At 36.6% G+C, this 21,623-nt stretch overlaps 1 protein-coding gene across 1 annotated transcript in view; it reads right to left on the reverse strand.

Moving 5' to 3' along the window:
• LOC124166085 (mucin-12) overlaps positions 1-21,408 on the reverse strand; it is a 584,458-nt gene extending 563,050 nt beyond the window's left edge. Inside the window, exon 1 of the mRNA XM_046543750.1 lies at positions 21,231-21,408. Coding sequence (XP_046399706.1) covers positions 21,231-21,408 — 178 coding nt within the window. The remainder of the gene's footprint in view (positions 1-21,230) is intronic.
• Positions 21,409-21,623: the final 215 nt, after the last annotated feature.

The raw sequence follows: 21,623 nt of genomic DNA on the forward strand, positions 1-21,623 counted from the left end.
GTGATGGACGATGAAACAAAACCTTTCCATACTCAAAATAATTTCGGTCCATTGCAGACGAACCTCAACAAATCACTACTAGCAGCTATTCTAAGAGGAAGAAAACGGTTATTCCAAAATTTACAAGAGAGGCCTGATTCTTAATCATGCCACTGCCTTTTTCTAAGGACAAAAGGATATAATAGTAAAATCAATGAAATAAATAATTATAAATAATATATAATAAAATAAAACTTTATGGAACTATGAATACAAATTTGGAAATAATTTTTATAATTCTAAATAAAATTTTCGTGAGTTCATTACCTAATCGCATTTTCAAAAGAGACTAGTTGTAAGAGTACCAAGGAAAACTATAGATAAAACAGCATGTATAATTTAAATTTAACTGGCTTAAGGTATGTATGAATCTATTGCTATTTGGTATTCTTGCAGAAAAATTGAGACAAATAGAGAAGAGGGCAAAAGATGGGAATAGATTTTCTTATGAAATACGAGCGAGATCATCGCCCTTAGCTGACTAAAATCTAAACATAACAGGGAAGTCCAAAAATGTAGAGCTAAAGTAGAATATTTGCCTATATTTCGAAAGAATATGTAGGTTATTTTCTTAACCGGAAAATTAATCAAAGAGATGAATTAATATGTCTGCCAAAATTGAAAAAAAAACATAAAAACATGTTCATTTCCAGGTGTACGTTTTCAAGCTACGCCAAAACTGCACTCTGGAGAGAGATTTTTATTCCTTAAATACCATGATTCACAACAGATGCATATAATCATTTGTAAAATAATCATCATCATCGCAAGTTTATCACTCACAGAATTAAACTCTCAGCCAATAAACTCAAGAACCAGATACGGGACAAGGATTAAAAAAATAATGAAAGATGAGAAAAATTCTAAAGCTAATTCTTTTCATGGCACTTTTAATCCCATTCCGACAGTGAAGAGCTTTCCAACCTCGACAATATTCTCGAAAGGAACAAAGAAAAGGAGTGTCTACATATATATACGCAAGTGTTTACGTTCGCAGGGGTGTATATTAAATGAAGCAAAGCTGCTCCCGCCGCCTGAGACTAGAGAAGAGAGGTGGCTTGGTTATTCCAATAAAGGCCACCACTCCCCAGAGGTTAAAAAAGGTTGCTCTTTTGATAAGTACACCGCGCTCCAACGTCCTTGCGCTAAACGCATCGCGGTTTATCGCGTAAAATGTAAAGGGATGAAAAATCAAGGGAAAGAACTGTAGAGAAAGAGAGGGAGGCACAGAAGTAGTAGACTGAGGACCAAAAAAGAAAAAGAAAGAGATGTGGCCATGCAAGCACATACACTCTAATGACGGATAGTTGGAAATGAACAAAAATAAAAAAGCCAAGGCCCAATGAGAGAAAGAAAAGAGGGAAGAGAGCCGAGTGATGTATGTATATATATACATATATAGGAAAAAAAGCAACGAAATAATCTCCTTCGGTGAGGAAAGTGTAACATGGATCACCGTAATTGGGGATCAGAGCTTTACTCAGGGTCGAATTCAAGCGAGTTCGCCTCTGAGTCCATGTGTTGTATCGTTACTCTCGACCAAGCCATCGGCAGCAATTTCAATGCCTCGGATACTCCCTCACAGACCCAATCCCACCCCCTCTCCCCTTCCCACACACCCTTTATGGCCCAACCGATGGGCCCACCCCAGTCCTCGCAACATAGGCACCCCCTGCCAACCGCCACGTCACTGAGGCCCCACTCACCCCCTTCACGTTTTCGACAATGTTCACTTCTCTTCCCATCCCACTCTCCCGCTCCGATGGCATTCCTCCCCCACCCCTTCACCCTCGATCCGAAAATGCGACGGACGGATCATCCCCACCATGCCACAATACCACCCCCACGCCGAAATCTCCGTGCTCCACCGCGGGAGCTGTCCCTCTCCTCCGCCGGGAGGGGGTGCCCTCTCCGCCCGCCAACTCGTGGCTCTCTCCCTCCCCGCCGGGGCAATCCCCAAAACACCGCATCCGAACGTAGGTGGGTGCCGTATTTTGGGGGAAGCGGGGAGGAGGAAGGAATACAACCCCCTCCTCCCCTCCGTTACCCTCCCTCAACCCCCCCCTCCCCTGAAATGAGAGAGGGGGTCACACGCGAAAACGTCGACCCACACCATAAAAAGAGCCTTTTTTCGCCGCCCGACTGTGTATGCGTGTGTTTAGGCCTATATACGCGGTGCGTACTCGGATCTCTCTGCGTGTATATATGAGTGTGTACCTCCCCCTACATTTTTGTTCCTGTTTTTTTTTATCCCGCGTGCACCCACCGTCATACTCCTCTCTCAGTGCGGTCCCCCGTCCTCGCGAGGCACGGGACCTCGGCACGGGCCCCCACTCCACACCGATGACTCTCTCCCTCCCTCCACCCCCCTCACGTCAGAGCCTCGGTCCGGCCATCCGGAGTAGCCAATCACTAGTGAGAGCCGCAACGTAAAATTCCTGCCTCCACCCACCCCCCTCCATCCCTTTCACGCCTCCACTCCTCCCCATGATGTCCACGTTTTGACCCCGAACGGGCCCCTCCTCGCCCCCCGCCCCCGCCTCCGCGGCCCGTCGCCAAATTCCCACCTTCCCATCTCGCGGCGCGGCCCGCCCCCGCGAAAGGCCGCGGTTTTTAGGGGGGGGCTCACCAATATCGGGCTGGCCACCGCCTATTTTCTACGTCAATACACGCAGCCAATATTCCTAACTGCGTATCATCGATGATGATGGTGCACTGGAGTAAACTAGGGGGTGGGAAAAAGAGAGGGTAGTTCACTTTTTTTGTTCATTTTTCTTTTCGTTCGACAAGTTCTAGAAAAATATTGCCAAAGTGGAATCTGCCGCCAATATACACAATTTTTCAAATTTATTGAATCATAAAATGTGGGCTGTGCCAAACTTATTAATTTGGATCTATAAAGGAGTCTGAAACAACCACTTATTTTTTTAGACACACTCCCAAATAAAATATATTGACAAGGAAGCGAAGTAGAAGGATTAAATTTTTGTGGGAATTAGTATCATAATTTATATTCCATAGCTCAGAAAAATACCTAGTCTGCATCATTTTAAATAATTCAATGTTATAATTATACAAGAATTATAGTCTAAAATAATTATTTGAAAAATATGTTGCCTTGCCTCCCTTGGAATTCAATGGTAAACCGTGAAAACTAATGTAATCCCACGGATACAATTTTTTATTTGACAACATTTCTCCTTGCCGGCAGTTGAGGTCTTTTAAAATACAGCAGCATAACTGGTTCTTGATTGGCTTTTGAAAATGTCGGCTATCAAAACCTTATCAAATAATTAATTTTACCAATGGGTTTACAACACACTTTCTTAAAAAGTGATTAATTATAGTAAAGGAAAAATAGCCAACTAATTTCTTCTTCCATACAAATTATTAATGAGCACAGTTTAATGAGCAAAATTGTTAAAGAGCATAAAAATAGTTGACATAAACAGATACTTGTCAACACAGCAGTATAATTTGTCTTCACGCTTAGAAATGTAGCTTATTCGAATAAAAAGCTTAACCGCCAAATAAACTTAATCTGAGGATGAAGGCTTTACAGACTCGTTCATTGGAGATCCTAATGAGGAAGGCAAATGCATGGAGGAAACTTAAACTTTCAGGTTAACACTGCAATTGAACATTTCCACATGAGGAAAAATTATCAAAGAACAAGAGGCAGAAATATTTGTGTAAATAGGGTACGTGGTTGTGTGATGAATACTGGAAAAAATATTCCATAAACACTGTATAAGTTTTTCCTTTCTTAGAATGGCATAAAACAAAGGGAGCGGAACGGATTAATTTTCCCTAACAAAGCTGTGTCAGCTCCGTTTTTGTGATACTCCACTCAATTATTATCTCGCTCAGCCATAAAGATTTTAACCAATTTATTGCTTGATAATTCTCTACATAATATATTTGTAGACAGTAGTATTATCGTTCCCTCAAAGAGATTAACTCCGAGCAAGATAATAGGAAATATTAAATCTATACTACTTCCATCACAGTGAAAGAGACTTTTCTGAACGGTTGACATCGATATGATGATGCGGATACCTATAATGCCCTTGCTAAACAACCTCTATGGCTGCAATCACCATGAGAATGCTTGATAGAAATAGATAGCACCTACACAATTATTCTTAGACAATTAAAGAATCCTATGCTAAGAAACATTTGTAAATATTTTAGGAGATAACTCAGTTGTGAATTTAATAAATGCACTCAATCCAAGGTAAATTGAAAATAGCACTCTAAATGAAATGCAATCGATTTCGATGCTAAAAAAGAAAATGCCAACCTGCTATTTTGCGCCTTTTTAACTCTCTTGACTTGATTAAAATAGTATCTAACGTTGGTATGCTCGGTGACGATTGATTAATTTTCCCGTCATCGACTTCAAAGCAAACATTTAATGACTATGTCTTGCAAACGATGAATCTTTGTGTATGCATATTGTTGAGGCCTTTACAGCAATAAATATTTTTTAAATTTATATTTTATTTATTTTTTTTCTTTATTTTTTTTTAATTTTTTTAACTTAGTTATTTTGGAGAAACATTGCCAACTTACTGAAATATTATCAGCTTAATGGCCATGCATTGTCTTGCTACCTTTGGTGTGCTGAGATTATTAACGTATAGCATCCACTAAACGTAAAACAGCCATCATATTGGAAATTATATACCATTACATGCGTCAAAGTTTTGATGAATTTTCAATGTTAAATAAGTGGAAAAAAATCCGGAAATTTGTGTTGGGGTCTTGTATGTGTACTTCTATAGGGGTGTGATATCTCATCGCAAACACATCACCGAAGAATAGTGCATTTAAATATTCATATTGGCAATAAATGGAGTAACTTATTGAATGAATTGATAAGAGCAAAATCTGGAGGATATAGGCATGTATGCACCAATAAAATTTAGAGTAAATCCGAATGGAAAATACTAATCCTAAATGTACTCACCCTAGCAGTATAAATACAGGGGAAAATTTCCTGAGTACTTAATGGAACCTGAGTAATTAATGGAACTTTAGTTTGGAATACATGGAAGAATGTTTACATAAAACCCTCCCGCACTAATTTTGAAGTTAATTAAGTTAAGGTGAGGTTAGAACCAAAACTCTCTTTCACCCCAAAGCCTCCAGCCACGTAATAAGATGCATTGATAAAAGTGTCACGAAACGTCGTATCTTGGTTCGAGAAGCTGTTCGGGTGAACGAAAATTTCACTACGAACTCAAAGGATTTGGATTACTATCATTTTGTCATACGCTAAACGTTTATATGACCGTTTATCTGGATTGTACTTAGTATTTCTCAAAGGGCTTCTGAATCAATCCCCTAAATTTGTCTCCTAAAAAGGGAAGCATTCACATGTTATTTTTTATGCGTAATTATATAATTTATTCCTTCCCTTTCGTCCACCATTGGTCTCATTCAAAGTCCCATATCTATGCTTGATGTGAGAAATTTATCTTCACTACCCCATTTTAGATGTCTTAATTTACCATATGACAGTGAAGCTAGAACATTTTGTATTCGTATATCCTATGTAGCAGTCTTATTGCATGAATTCATCCACCAGTTCTTCCCAAGAGTAATCAATCAAAGAAAACTGAATAATCGAAATAAATTATTGAGACATCTGGCTCCTCTAACAGTAAAACGACACCTCTTTAGGTAGGTTTAGTGAATTCACATGCCAAGTTCACAAAGAAAAAACAATGACACACAATTTGAAAAACAATGAAAACAAAATACAATGAAATAAAATATAACTTTTCCTCATCTCTAAACGATTGATGCAAAATTGTTGGTAATTTAAATCTCAGATACCAGAACTAGTTTGTTTTACTTTAAACACATCAATTAGGGAAAGGCGTTTGGGATTTAAGTCTATGAACAGTTGAAAATTGTTGCTGAAGATGGTATAATTTCCCTATAGAGTCAACCTTTTTAATAAACTTGAGGCAGGCTTCTCTTCACGGATTTGTTCTCTAAAAAGACACTGGTGAAAATTACTTACCTTTCAATAACAAAATTCACTAATTCTTGCCTTACTTTGTGGTATTCCATTATAAGTTTTCCTGGATATCAGCCAATTACTTATACCACTTATTATTTATCAGAGCGCCACCCGGGTTACAGAGGAAAATCAGTTTGCAGTGTTGTTTTTCCGGGTAATTGTCTGATATCCAGGAAAACTCATACCTTTCATTGTCAAAGTTACTGTAAAATTTAAAGGCATGGGTCACAAGCTAATTTATATATTGTAACTGCGTACGAAAGAGTTCCTAAATAAAATAAAAATAACCATGAAAATCAAGGAAAGATACCTTCACTCTTACTTCTTGCCATTCCTCTTTGATCACTGCACTCGTGGCTCTTTTGTGTTCACTATCCCAACCTCTGTAGCTTGACATACTTCCTTAACTTCTTCTCTAGTTTAAATTTAGAGAATGCTGAATTTATACCAATTAATCCACTCAGTAGATCACACCCTGCCAACTACTCATTTTCATTCTTCTTACTATGAAACGTAATAGAAGGAAAATAATTTCTATCCACCTCTGCCAAGGCCTTCCTTTTACTACAGTGGATGATGAAGAAACTTGTGCACTAGATTTCACATCACAACTTTTCACATTTCCATTAGGAGCCATTATTTTAAAAATATGACTAAACTACTTATATGGATTTCAATTACAAAGGATTTTTTTTATTCACAAAGAACATAAATTCATAAGCCTCAAAGTAGTTCAGGAGTAATCCCATAACTCACTGCCTGAGGTTTACAACCTAAAGCATGTGCAGATATTGTTCAAAAACTTACTTCACATAACATGCTGCCAGTTCTTTCAGTTCCTGTCGGTCGTTGAGAGGAATAAATAAAGTATCTCTATTTTCACAAAATATCTGTTCCTTTTTCAAATCTCTGTTAACAATGATCTACATCTTTCAATAACTCAATGACTGAAAAGATTTTATGCAAATACAATGACTATGAGATTACCTCTCATTTAAAGCATCACGACGGCGAAGAGCCAGGTTTTTTTCAAAGACTACTTTCCCACATGAAAACTATTTGGAAAAATATATTTACTGCTGCACGATTATTGTATTACCTCATCTCTTGCAAATTAGAGGAGAAATTCATTAATATAAGCTCAATATTCACATAAATCGTCGAAGGAAGTTTTATTTATCCATAAAACCAACTTTCACAAAATATTGGCGCACAATATTTTCTAGAATGATCATCTGCGCTGTTAGATCAGAAGAAAGGATAGTAACGACGAATTGGCAATGAAAGGTAGCGTGCGATAGGGAGATGAATGAATATTTATTTCGAAGGAAAGTTACCTGCTTGAATTTTTGTAGTAAGATAAGTAGGATCAAAGAACTGAGACCATTCAACAATTACAAAAAAAAAAACGGCTACCACTCATTCTTTCCGCCGACCAGTTCCTACAAGCGCTCAAGTCATTTATAGTTCTAACATGTACTTTTGCGACGACTATACGTTAGATCTCTACAGTTAATAATTAACACTTGATCGTGAACAAACTCAATCACTACATCATGCTATATAACTTCTATGTATCTCATTTATGTTTTATTTTCTTTATTTACTGTATAGATTGCCTTTATTAGCATATACAACTTGTTCCTTTTAAGCCATATGGCTTGTCAGAAGGTTCCATTTATCCTACATTGTGGCACATTGAAAGCATAGCATTTATATTACATTTCAAGTTTCAACTTCACAAACAAAAGAAATAACATGACACAAACAGTTTTAGAAACTTTGAAACCTGAATCTGAATTTAATATGATTTGTACATTTCAGATTAATTAAATAAATCAAAACTTAACAGTTGCAGTAATTAACCATTCTTTCACTTTTCTTTTAATTTCGGCCAAAGATATTAGATTACATAGAGCCTTTGGCATACAATTATAGGTATGAGGTTCAACATTCTTCAGCAACCTTTCACCATACATGTGATTGTAAAGATACGTTTTCAACAAAGGACAGTTACGTTTACCCATAGAATGTGCGATTTTTTTAAACTCGAGAACGGCTGTACCGATTTTAATGATACTTGATTTTTTCGATATTAGACGAATACTCGTACAATCTTATTTTAACTACAAGAAACTATAAGGGAAAACCATTAATTTTAAGGAAAAGTGCCCTTACTATCACCAAATTTTATGTGAGAATAATGATACCCCCTTAAATATATATGTGCGTTCACCACTAACGCCTACACATTCATACCCCCATCGCCAACTAACCCGTAAAACTGCAAAATATTTCCTGGTTGACAAACGTCGCTTCCGCGGCCTACTTACGGTAAACGGAAGAGGTGTGGCTAGGTGACTTGCCTTACGATCGTCTACGGTCCAGAGTAGTAGAAGTCGATGAAGAGGGGAGGCCGAGGGCTTGAATGAAGCAGGTAATGAATGGAAGGATGTACCGGGGGGACGGTCAAGTAGAAGAGCCAGTCAAGAAGATAAAATGTCTTTTGGGAAGAAAATCGGCCTCAGTTCCTCCCTCCATTTCTAATTCTCTTTAGCCAGTAACAATATTAAGCTAAGACTTAAGACCTGGTAGCATGTAATATTATTTATATGTATATATTAACACGCTCGAGTTAGTGGGTGAGTGATTGAATGGTTTTTTGAAAAAAAACCGGACCATATACCAATCTATGAATCAAATGAGAACAGGTTCTATTGGGTTGTTAAGCGTTGCCAACCCGTGTAGCTGCATTTACATAACAACATGCACTTGTAATTGCAACGTGTAACTGGGGATTTATGGATTGGTATTTTGAATAAAGATGCTTACGATTTCGGAGGATGTTGAATGTAGAATATGAGAATTTTTTCTCACATATGCATGAAACTAAAATCATATTTTAATATATTGACCTCTCGAGTTAAAAAATGCAAAAACAATAGAAGTATACTGGATAAAGCCATGTTAAATGGCACTTACGATAGGCGAGGGAAGGTGGGAACAGATATTCATCTGATACCTTTACTGTAAGTGATTAATGTACTTGCGCTTATGCCAGAGTAAAAGAGGTAGTTTTTTGTATGGAATGCTACAGAAAAAGAATTTTCTTATCTCTCACAGCAGTGTTTTTTATAGTTTCCTTTCTTCTCCAAGACATTTTATTCCACAAACGTGCGCGTTAAATATAAAAAATAATTTAAGAAAACACCGCAGGATTACAAATCACTTGCGATATTTTTCTATCTAAAAATTACAAATATTTCAAATATATTTTCCTAATTATCTGTAGGAAATAGATTGATATACCTACTTTGATTTTTACAAAAATAAAGCGATGGGATAGCATTTTTTAGGCATTAGTAGTTAAATAATGAAAAAATTAATAATGATTTAAAGTTCGTGATTACCATTAGCATTTGTCTAAAATTAACTCTATGAAATTGGTTGAATGGCCAGATTTGATAAAAATTAAGACGGCAAGTTTGGTGTAAAAATAGCTGTGTATGTTTTCTCTGAAACCGAGAAAACAATTGATAAAAGTTGTTTGTGGTAATGCTATCATCAATTCATACATTAATCAAAACCTTTCGTCGAAGTTAAATGAATTTTGACTTAATAGAGTAGGGCTAATGCCATCAATACTTGACTAATTTATCGTTTTTCTTATTTCAGATAGGATGGAATGGCTAAAAAAGGAGCTTTAAGAACATGCACTCGTTCCAAAAAGGCTTAGAAATATGTGACCTCAGAGGAAAAACTTTGGAGAAGTAAATCACAGTAAAATTATCCATGATAAACTCTAAGTCATCGAGTGCATCCGCCGAACGGCTGATGGTGGGTCAAATACTCGTCACTCCGATCATCTACTTGATATCAGACACGATTGAATTCTCATGAGTTAAATATTCGCTGGAGGTAAACTTGTCCTAAATTTGAAAATATTCACCACATGTTAATTATATTGATAAAATTATCTGTAGTAATTTTGAATAAATCATCTATCCATCTATTTAAACCTTAACCAACGGATCTTCATGTTCTTTTTATATTAGATATAAGTGATGCCATGTGATATGTGCGCAAACATTATATTTATGCGTAAATTACCAACGTGAATAATTAATCTTTGTTTTTCATTCTTGTAAGTAGGATTAAGAGCTTCGTTTTCTCTTTGCAAATGAAAAAAACGCTCATGATTTGGGCGAAATAAAATGTAGAGAAATATTCACAACATTTTGAAGACAAGTTATTATGATTGCTTATAATATCATTGGAATGTCAGTCATAAATACATTTTTGTGGTATCTTGCATGTATTTATTCCACGTACGAGTATTAGAATTTACTTCAACACTGAATGAATAAGATGCTTAAGTTATTCAAAATTATACTATTACGACCTATAAATTGTCTCAGTTCCATGACGGTGCACGTATTGTCGTCATAAAGAGACTATTTACATTATTTTAACTCTAATATCATATTAATTCTTTCTCTCCTGTTCTTTCTGAGTGAAGTTTACCTGAATAAACAAGCTTCGAAGGTACTAATATGCTTATAGCCAAATAATTTAAACTGCAATCTGCCACAGCAAGCATGTTGACACAATATAACAATAGGCGAGCTAAATAACACTGTGTAAAATTTTTAAAACATAAATACGAATAAAATTTAGTACTTCATTATTTTGGGCGTAATTCCAGCAGCGTGAAATAATTTTAGGCTATAGTTTACCAGAAAATGAAATACTCTAACTGGTGAAAATAACAGATCATTCATAGGAACATATCAGCCATAAAAATTCGTCTGATTCGTATTTTATGTTAAAGCCTGTTATAATATTGTCGATAAGTAAAATATCTGCCTATGATCAAGCACCTAAAATACTTAGCATTACCAAACTCAGAACTCAGGAGGTATATTACTCTTGCGCGTCAATACATTAGAAAATGACAATAAACTTGCTCATTTGAGTTGGTTTAATAAATATCTCAACAACAAAATATTCACTTATTTAAAAAAATAGTTAAATAATAATTTTATGAAAGTGAATGGTACTGTTAAAATAATTTTCCTGACTCACAGTATCTGCTTCACGAAGGTACAATATTTCCACGGTAACAAGATCGTGTCACTTAATTATATAACAGAGGATGAGAGTAATGAATCATTTTGACTTATGCCTTAAATACCCAGAGTTGCAGTGAAATAGTATTAACGCAAATTAAGTTAATGACCCCTCAAATTACTGCTTCCCTAAATTGCAAAAGGCTGTGAGTGTCAATATGCCAATAACCTACCGCGTAATCATGGAAACGGCCTCTGCTTGTTATCGGGTGGCTGCTGAAGCACTAATTGTTTACCTAGAATTCAAAGGAGGTAACAATAAATCGAACTGTTATTGTTCTCCGGCAAAATGAAAATTGATTGCGAAACCATAATTAAGCATTGATCGAAACTTTTTTTTTTAATATCGTGTAGTATTAGAGTTCCGCTCTAACTCTTGGCTCGCTTGCTGATTACTTACACCTACGAATGTGCGAGGTATAATATTCAGTTCCAGGAATATCGTCCTGTTTTCAATTTAACCTGCATTCCTGAACTAATTTAATACGAGGAAACATTTTGCGAGATCCGGAAACCTTTCAAGTTTTCGAGAGTATTGGCGGTCGTTGCGCCAATCAACGGGAAACACAGGACGGGACGACAATATTCTGATTGATGAAATATTAATTGATGCGCCTATGTCTACAACGCACAGAGGGTATTTATGGGAGGAACGCAAACACTTCTATCTATGATTGTTCAGACATGCAGATACGATAATTTTGGCGATTGATATCATGCATTTGGCGAAGCTATCCCGATTAATTAGGGCGTGGTGGAAAGATTGTATTCTCTTTTGATGGCTACATCCTTGCTTGCTGAGGTGGCACTCTGTGGATTGATGAGAGTTGAACGGCTGGAAATAAGCACTAGTATATGATTTGCGACCTTAGCGGCATTTTCACCTTAAAATTCATTGATAAGGGTAATGATAACATGACCTTTTTCACTCACATCGCAACATTTTTCACGCGTATTTTGTCAATAAATGTTCAACGACATTTGAATACGAATGAAAGACTTGATAATCTACCGTATAATTATTTAATTAACGGATGACTACTCACGTTGTAACTATTACGCGGAATACTGAATGAAAATTATAAGAGCAGCCTGAAGTATAAGCGATACCATGGGGCTCTGAACCACCGAGTCAGTAGAAACGACACAAAACGAGGTTAAAATCATACGTAGGTACTCATTGGCATAAAAATGGATCGTTTCCATTTTGATAAAAGGTCACAATATCTAATGAAAAGTTGATCAACACATTCATGCAACGTTGCAACGCCTTAATGGCGAAAACAGGGCATTAAGATGAAAAACCTCTGAAAAGTATGCTTTCACGCTTATGTTTCACTCCATGCGTGATAAGTATCTGTGGTCCAATATATACCTATTCCTTTCAACTGATATATACCTATTCTATTCAACTGATAGAAAAACTCTTTTTCTCAACCATATAAAAAGGAATAAGGTTTCGGTCCAAAATATAAGTTTATATAATTATTTCATCAATATACCGGTTAAGGCAAATTACTTAAGCATAAGATTTTTCAAATTGTGTCATTCGTTATCCTCTGGTATTTTCTTGTTTACTTAGCAAACCGATTGAGTCAAATTACATAAACAATAGTCAATACACCTTACGCGAATTACCTCATTCGGTATCCCTGCCCAATATGGACTTCTCTTTACAATTCACCCAATCCTTTCCAGTATATCTAAAAACCTTATCCTTTTCCTTCCCCTCCCCCGCTCATCAATATCCTTTCCTCTAGCGTAGATTTCATCATCTCCTCTACGTTTAGCAAGCGCTTCATCGATACCCTCCGTCTCCTCAGTATTTCCTGTACACGTTTCCTCATCTTGCTCACAACGTTCAGCACTTCACCATTCATTTTTCAGTCCATCCAATTAAATTTCTTCATTGTTCTCCTCGACCACATCTCGAGTGCTGTAAGTCTTTTCTTGCCCCTTAACCTTAGAGTCCTCTTTTCCGTACCATTAAGCGCTCCACTCCAAAAGCAGACTCTTCACGTCGATGGCTAAGTTCTAACAACACGTGTCTCAACAATAGCAACATTTCAGGAGAGCAAAAAAAACGATTATTTTTTTTAATTGTTTGTAGTTTTAATTGAAATTAAAAGCCAAAAATATATCAATCTGAAAAAAGTAGCATTTAGCATTGCAAAAGTAGCAGTACATTTGCAAATAAAGAGTTGTTTTTTGCTTGAATTTTATTTTTTATGAACAGTACTAGCAGCATTAACTCAGACCGGCCAAATTATGACGTAAGTACGTGTTCTTAGAACTTAGCCATCGATATGTCCTTTCTCCGAACTTCTGCCTCTCCTCAGTTCCTTCATTTTCTAAACCGCTTCCTTAGCTAACGCATAGTTCTTTCTGATTTACTAAACCCTAAGTCCGTTTAAATCTAATGAGCTGTCTGAATATTTAAACAGCTCCACCTGCCAAGTTTCTGACGACAAAACTTTATACAAAGCATAAATTTCTAGGCAAATTACCCCAAAATGCATAGCTTGAAAGCATTACTTGATGGAACTCCTTCATGACTATCAGGAAAGAATAAAACTTTGCTGGTTGCACAATAATTAATTCACTCGCTTCTTGCGACGATTCACTTAAGATGATTATAGTGTATTGAAACCGGTCGCGAGTGAATTATTTATTGTGGAACTAGCAAAGTTTTATTCTTTCCTGATACGCATAACATTGATCATATTGATATATTTTCATGTAATAATTTAGTGGTATTTGAAAAATATATTGTTCATAAATTTATTCCACACCCTCAAGGATAAAAAAATGGTATTGGAGATGGGTGAAAAGAAGGGTCCAGGATGTGATATTGGATTCATTGCCCTATAAAAAAATCACCTCAAACTCCATTTGAATATGAAAAAAAGGTCTAATTAAAACCGCTAATACTACTAGTTTTCATATATGGTTCCTTACACATCCTCTTGGGAAATGCGTGAGTGTAATTATAGAATCTTAGGAAATGTGTGTTCACCCATGCAGTCATTAGATAAATATAATCATTCACTTTAGTGAGACCAGTAATATTAATTAATTAAAAAGACGCAAAAAACCCACCTTATTCCAAAAATTATTCTTGGATCCTCCTTTTTACTTCAAAAAGAAGTCAAAGATTGACAATAAAGTGCACCATTTATTGTAGCTTTAATTCTTGACCTCTGCTAGGGAAAGAGAGAGAATTTTGCCACTGCAGGTGTTATCTCTAAATGATGGCATTTAAATTTCTAGTAGAGGTATTTTCATTTAAAGTCTTGTACTTTGGAGCTCCTCAAAGATTTCGCATTGAGTATTATATTATCGAGTTAATTGTTCGCAATTTGCTTGCTGACGATCGTTCATTCTTTTATTTTATTATGCAAAAGAGCGAATGAGGAAGAAATCGTAAAAGAAAGGAGCAGCATGAAAAATGACGAGTTGTCAGCATGAGCCTTCAATCTAGGGTGCTAAATTTGAAACCTTTTTTATTGACGAATCTCATGAAGTATGAAGACGTTAAGCTATCACGTCAACTGAAAGAGTTAAAAGTAAACTCCTTCGTATTCATGACTGAGTTTTTTTTCACTTGTATTGTTTTTTCATCTCACTGGAAAAATGTATGAAAAGTTCAGTAATCGATTAAAGAAAAACTAATATTTCAGTTTGTGATTTACCTTATGAATAAAAATACGGTAGCTGTGTATTTATGCTTGACATCTTCGAAGCTTAGCGCGCATCCATAGCGTTTTGAAGACGTCAATCAAGCGCTATATTTCTGAAGCTTATAAATCAATTCCCTTTGCGGTAAACTACGTTTTCGGAACTAGCTTTTTATTCAAAGGACATCGTGGCCTCATGGCAGAGAACAGTCATGATAAAAATAGGAGTAAAGCAACGAAATAGGTGAATACTGATATACCACATGAAGGCAGTATTAGGTTAAATTTCTTTATGCTGGGTGTGTCTGAATACAATATTCTGATAATTCCAGCCATATTGAATGAAAAAGGGATTCCTACGTTACTTTAGAACTGGAATATAAACTATTTCCTTATCTGAAACCTCAGTATCCATTAGTACATTATCAATATACAACAACAGAGTAGAAAATGCATATTTTAATTACACATACATCCATCCCAAACATTGGTTAAAAGTAATAAAATAATTTAATATTAATGACCTTCGAAAGCCAACCGAATCAGATACATTGAATGACTGTAAAATTTTCGTTTTTTTAAGTGTTGATGCATAAACAATTGCACCTTTAAATTTACATTTAAAATTAAATTCATTACAAAATATGGCTACAGATAGTAGGATTCAGCAAAAATTTGATAAGCATAGTCATAGTTACCATTAGAAGAAATGAGAACTTAAATCATTACGGCATAAAGAGTAACTCTTCTTAGACTTAATCGCGATGCCCATTTTCTAAATTATAGCGATTGTCTTTCAAATTAACATATGTTTTCCTTGTAAATATTCTTAATGTGTTTAATTCCTTGTAAATTTCTTTCGTGTCAATGAAAAATATTTTTTAGATTCCCATCCGCATCGCCCAAAATATCCTCTTCTTCATGAATTATCAAAAGACCTAATGCATACCTAATGTGACATATGATGTGAGTGCAGATCTTCCATCCTACCAATTACATGCTGGCAGATTGGAGCTAAAGTGAGTAATAATTATGCATATAATGTCTATAAAAACTGAAATTACAAACGAATCACATTGCTCCTGGCTTGTCATTATTACTCGTTCTGGCGCCACTCTGTCTGCATGTAAGCGGTAGGAGGGTAGAACGACGCGACTGAGAGTGTCACAAGTATGAAGCAATGTGCGACGCGGCAGGTGGCAGGGATGCGGGGGTGTGCGGCGGGCTACTTTGAGGCAGCGTTTCGACATGAAGGAATCGAGATACGACAAAGCAACAGACTTCTTTGCCCAGAGACCTCTATAATACTTTTGAAAACCTCAACATTCAAAATAACTGCATTTAGGCCCTTTAGGTGCCTCGGGCACGGCTATCCGTCGTCGCACGAACCTGTAGCTTTATTTTTATAATCTTTCTCACCGATTCGTACATTTTGACACCACGAATTCTCAAATGGGATCATTTTTAAAATTCAAGCGCCAGCCTACTGGGGCGCCCGTTAATTTATGGACACCAAGAAGATTAATTCGTCAATTTGCAAATAGTATGTGTTTATGTCATTTTTTGTACGATATCGACTCAGAGTGAAATATTTCTGCATTGAGTCTAGAAATACCTATTACAAGCATGAGTTCACGGGTTTGAACAACAGAAAATATCACTTATATAATTTTCTTGAATATTCAAAACATATTTATCGTATAGATTTCAATCAACCTTACTCAGTGATTCAATCAATAGGCGGACATAGGCGCACGCAACACTAAGCCACAAGTGCGTGAATTTAATATTATCAGGGTATGAGGGCCAGTTCCTATCCTTGGGTTGCCTTTTGAACTAGAGATGTCAAAAGTAATGCTAACTCGTTTTGGACTGGAGATGTCGAAAATATTTATGGAAAACATAGTTAACTACTTGTATGATATAATTATTATTATTTGTAATAATTTTACAACATTTTCGGTGAGTAATATTTTTTTTTGCATCGTTTGATGTCACTACCAATTTCTGTTTCAAATATAAATGCTTCAAGTGAAAATGTCGTTTTATGTTGAGGAAAGCAATATTACAAGTTAAGTTATGAAAAAGCAGCACTGCAGATGAACTGCCTCTTACACTTCTAATGTGCACGTGGGATTTAAATGGATGGTAGCCTTAAAGTTTTATTTACAGAAACACTTATACTCATTCTTACCACATGCATTTTCGGAATGGAGCTTTAAAGGAAACTATCATCAATAATTTGCATAAAGTCGTAAATCTAAGCTGTGAGAAGTGGTGATACTTTTTATGCGGTGAAATAAAAATAATGAATGGAGTTAGCGCCAATGTAACAAAAAGTAGTTGCTATGGAAAAAATAAGGAGTTCTATTGATGCTTATGGATATAAATTAACCTAGGGTATTCATACTTTAAATATCGCAAAATAAAATTAAAATTAACACTTTCAAATGCTGTGATGGACAAATAAAACAGCTTAATATCAAGTCTAACGATAAACATTTGGCAAAGGTATGAAAGTGGTATGGTAGCGAAAAATTCCATTACGCGTCCACTTGAAAGGAAGAATAAATCTGAAGATAAACACCGAGTGCGAGTCTTGGAGATGATATAGACCCATAGCCATTAGTCACGTCTTGTATCCTCAACAGAGCCATTATATGACGCCGAGTCGTGTTTTCATCCATTTCAAGTCGCGCCATTTCCTTATCAGTAAATTTCTCACTCAAGATTTACATACCGTGCATGAGGTCATTACGAAACCTCAGTAGAGTCATTCGTAGCCAGTCAGATCATTCGCTCTTATATATTGCCTTCATGGGCGTTCATCCGCTTTCATATAAAATCTAAAACATGACTATTGCCCATACTTGTGTGAATCTTAAAAAAATATCTTCAACGAGAAACATGTATCTATTTGACTTTTATTGGATGGCTTATGTTCATTTTTGTAACCTCTCAGCAAATACAATTGATGAAACATAATTAACGAAAACAAAATTTACAAAATAAAATTTAAATAATGTTGATCGGGAGATAAGCGATGTTGCATTGTGTAAGAGAATGTAAATTAAGGTTTATCGTTAAAGGTTATACATATATATATTAGTCATTATTTTAATTCGACCCACCAAACAAAGATCTAATATTCGTCTAATAACTTATGCGCATGGTATGCCTCAGCTCAACTTCTCACTTACTCTATCTTACAATCATTCCAACACGCCTAGAGTGTCTTACTGACATACACCACTTACTGAACTTTACTTTTATAACCACCATTAACTAGCATTACCAAGTGTAGTGGTGTCCAAAAATTCTGCTGGATATTCACTAAAAATATTATAGGGCTATACTAAATCAAGCATTGCTGGATTTTTTTATGGGTCACTAATTTTGCTTCTACCATAGACATGACTACCTACTTCTCCAGGATGTCTTGTGATTCGCTTCATTGGGAAGTTAATCCGAGGCATTTTTACCAGGAAGTTTCGCTCAACGCCATGAATATGCGATTTGAGGAAAGGAGGAAGCCTTTCGAATGGGGAGTGGCTGCCATTTGGGGCTCGTCCTTCCTGAAGCACGTCACGACTGCACTCACAGTGGCGTGCGAGATGGCCGCGTGACTGACATTCCAGGAAGGGACGTAAGACACGCTTGGCGCACGTTTCGTGACAAAGGACCGTGTTCGCCCCGAGAAGAAAGCTTCTTACATCGGAGTAGGGAGGTATACATACATACCTCTGGTACAAGGGGCTAAGCGGGTATTGAACCTAATTTATTTAGTGGCGTAAATACCACTAATATGTGATTGTATGTAATACAGATTTTTTTAAGCCACTAAGGCATTTTCATTTATTCAAAGTGCTCAAATTGTTTTTTGCCAGAAGTGGAAATATGCCGGGTGGATATGATAAATATAAGTACAATTTAAGGAGTGAGTCATATCTAGTAGCAAAAAGACCTAAGTTAACATTATATAAACTCTGTTTTCTTTACATGGGGCCAAAGTTATTTCATTTACTGCCACTAGAATCAATAAAAAATAAATCCTCAAATGTAATGTTAAGACTTGCTAAAGACTGGCTTTTATCGCAAGAAATAATTGAAAATTTATTTTGATGTTGTTTATATAAAACACTCTTGTATCATTTACTGCATTATTATTTTTTTATTGGCATAATTTTTTTTATTTGATGGTGGCTCAATTATGGTCCTATGACCTTGGAGACCACCTGGAGCTCCTTCTATTGTTATTTTTGTATTCAGATGTAAAAACAAAATGTAGGAGTAAATAAATTATTATTATTATTTTCATTTTCCTGACCTCTGTATTTAGCATTTAACATGAACCTCGGAACCTCTTTAAATTCAAATGCAATTTTTGCCGTCGTTTCAATTTGTTTATTGACCATCTTCAGGGCTTGAAATGGAAAAGTATATTTTTTATTATACGAGGGTTGCCCAGAAAGTAATGCACCATATTATTTTCTTCAACATTTATTCTTTGCACGTAATTAGAATTTCTCACACGAAAGAATTATGTTTCAACTACACACCCTATTTTTCCACTTAATCTACGTCCCGTTCTATGGCCTTCCTTCAGCGCGAAACAAGGGCGTGTGTGCCCGGCCGGTACCAACCCTTCTGGTCCCCGACGGCTGCAAATCTAGGAGCGCCGCCGAACAGCTATTTGATGTTCTCATCTTCTGAACCCAGTGACTAACAGTACTCCTATTGACAGCAGGTACCCCATAGACCTTGCACCAACGTTTTTGAACATTACCTATATTTTCTTGGTCTGCTGTGAGAAATTCAATGACGGCTTGCTGCTTGCCACGTGCATCACATACAGACGCCATTTTGAAACGGTCCTGCAGCTACGCTATCTGCTCTAAAGGCCGTTTTACACGGGGCACGGAATTGCGCAGGTTAGAGATGCATTAATTTCTAAGATGGCGTGGAATTGCTCGAATGCATGAACGAAATTAGAACAGGGGCTATTTTGCCATCTCACGTCCACGCATTCTCGCATATGTTCTAGCAATTCACCGCTTTACGCGACGGAATTTTGACTGCGCCTTCGTACACATGTCAGATTGTGTAAGTACGTGCCCTGTGTAAAACGGGCTTAAGAGCCAGAATTTTTCACGGGCATCAATGAAACTTCAGATAATGCATACGTATCGTTTAGAATTCGCGCTATTGTTGTCGGCCGAGAAAAAAAATGTGGTGCATTACTTCCTGGGCAACCCTCGTATTATTGTAAATAAACATTTTTGTAATCCTTTATTTTGTTCATGTATCAATATTATACACTCATTTTCATTTTATGCTTTATAAATTAACCGATACGTTGGCATCAATTGCATTTCTATTTAAAGACCTACACTCTAAAATTCAAAATTTAACATATTGTAACACCGCTATTACAAACCAAATTTTGTCAAAGCTTATTTTTTCTTAAGTCATACTCCGAAACAAGTGACTTACATTAAGAATTTCCAAGTACATTGCGCAGTACCGGAGGTGACACTAAATATCCTCAATTGCACAGGAGGGAAATACTCATGCAATTTGCAAACAAATACAATGAATTGCATTTGAGGTACAGTATGTAATTTCACCTAAAAATTGTATCTGTATAGCCTGCCGAACATTAGGCAACATCGAATTCTCCTCAGATCGGCATGTAAGACCGCCATGTGGTCGCTCATATGCCTTTTGCATTCCGGTTATTATCCAAATTGTGTAAATTCCGTAGAGGAAAATTTATTTGTTCGCACTGTGATCCCGGTTATGGAAAATGAATTTCTTAGGTAGAATTATTGCACTTTGAGTGCAGTCACGGATGACTTCGTATAGGTTTGAAGTTGTCGAGAACGTGGCGATCTCCAAAAGATATTTCTCTGTCTTGTCTGACAACTGCAATAATCCATGAAAATCCAGCGAAATTTTACATTATTTTGATAGCATAAACAATTAGAACGATTCAATCATTAACTAGGAACAATACTACCCAAAATTTGCGCGCACAGTTTAAAAGTTCAATCCAATACACGAGAAATCCCTGTCAACTCAAAAGCTGTGAAATTCCATCCATTGCCTTCAACACATCATCAATCCAACCCCCGTCAGAACCAAACGAGCGGCAGCAGAAATAAGAAAGAAAAATTGCTCCCCACGTTTGTAGTCAAAAGCGGTGAATCGAGTGATTTCCAGTTATTACATCACCGCAACACCTCGTGACTTCCACGCTGGAAGTGCCTCATTGAGAAGCGGCGGCCGTGGGAGACGCGGGGGAGGCCAAGTGCGGTATGTGACGAGGGAATAAAAGCCACTCTCACTCACCTTCCGTGAAGGTGGACGGGTGATGGTGATGCCACCTAGCCGCGTTACCGCCAACTCCTCCGCCGTCGACAGCAGCGCCACCTGTGGCAAACAAAAGAGAGAAGTTAGTCGTGAGTCGTCCGCGTCGTGAACTCTTGAATATTCCCAAAGGGACTGCATGAAGTAGACCCAATTCCATCCCATAAACGACTGATTTCTGTTGCCACTTCGGTCGTATTTAAATCGGTTTACAAAAATGTCCGCGGCGCGGTGATGAGTGCAATGCAATCCACTTCATTTTCTAATATTGTGCATTATAATATTTGGAATTGCTACGAATACCATCGAAAAGTTATGAAATTGATAGATCACCTCATTATGTTTATAAATATCTGTAAAAACCCCTAATTATAC

Source organism: Ischnura elegans, chromosome 1, assembly GCF_921293095.1.
Source record: "Ischnura elegans chromosome 1, ioIscEleg1.1, whole genome shotgun sequence".
In the NCBI taxonomy this organism is placed as follows: domain Eukaryota; kingdom Metazoa; phylum Arthropoda; class Insecta; order Odonata; family Coenagrionidae; genus Ischnura; species Ischnura elegans.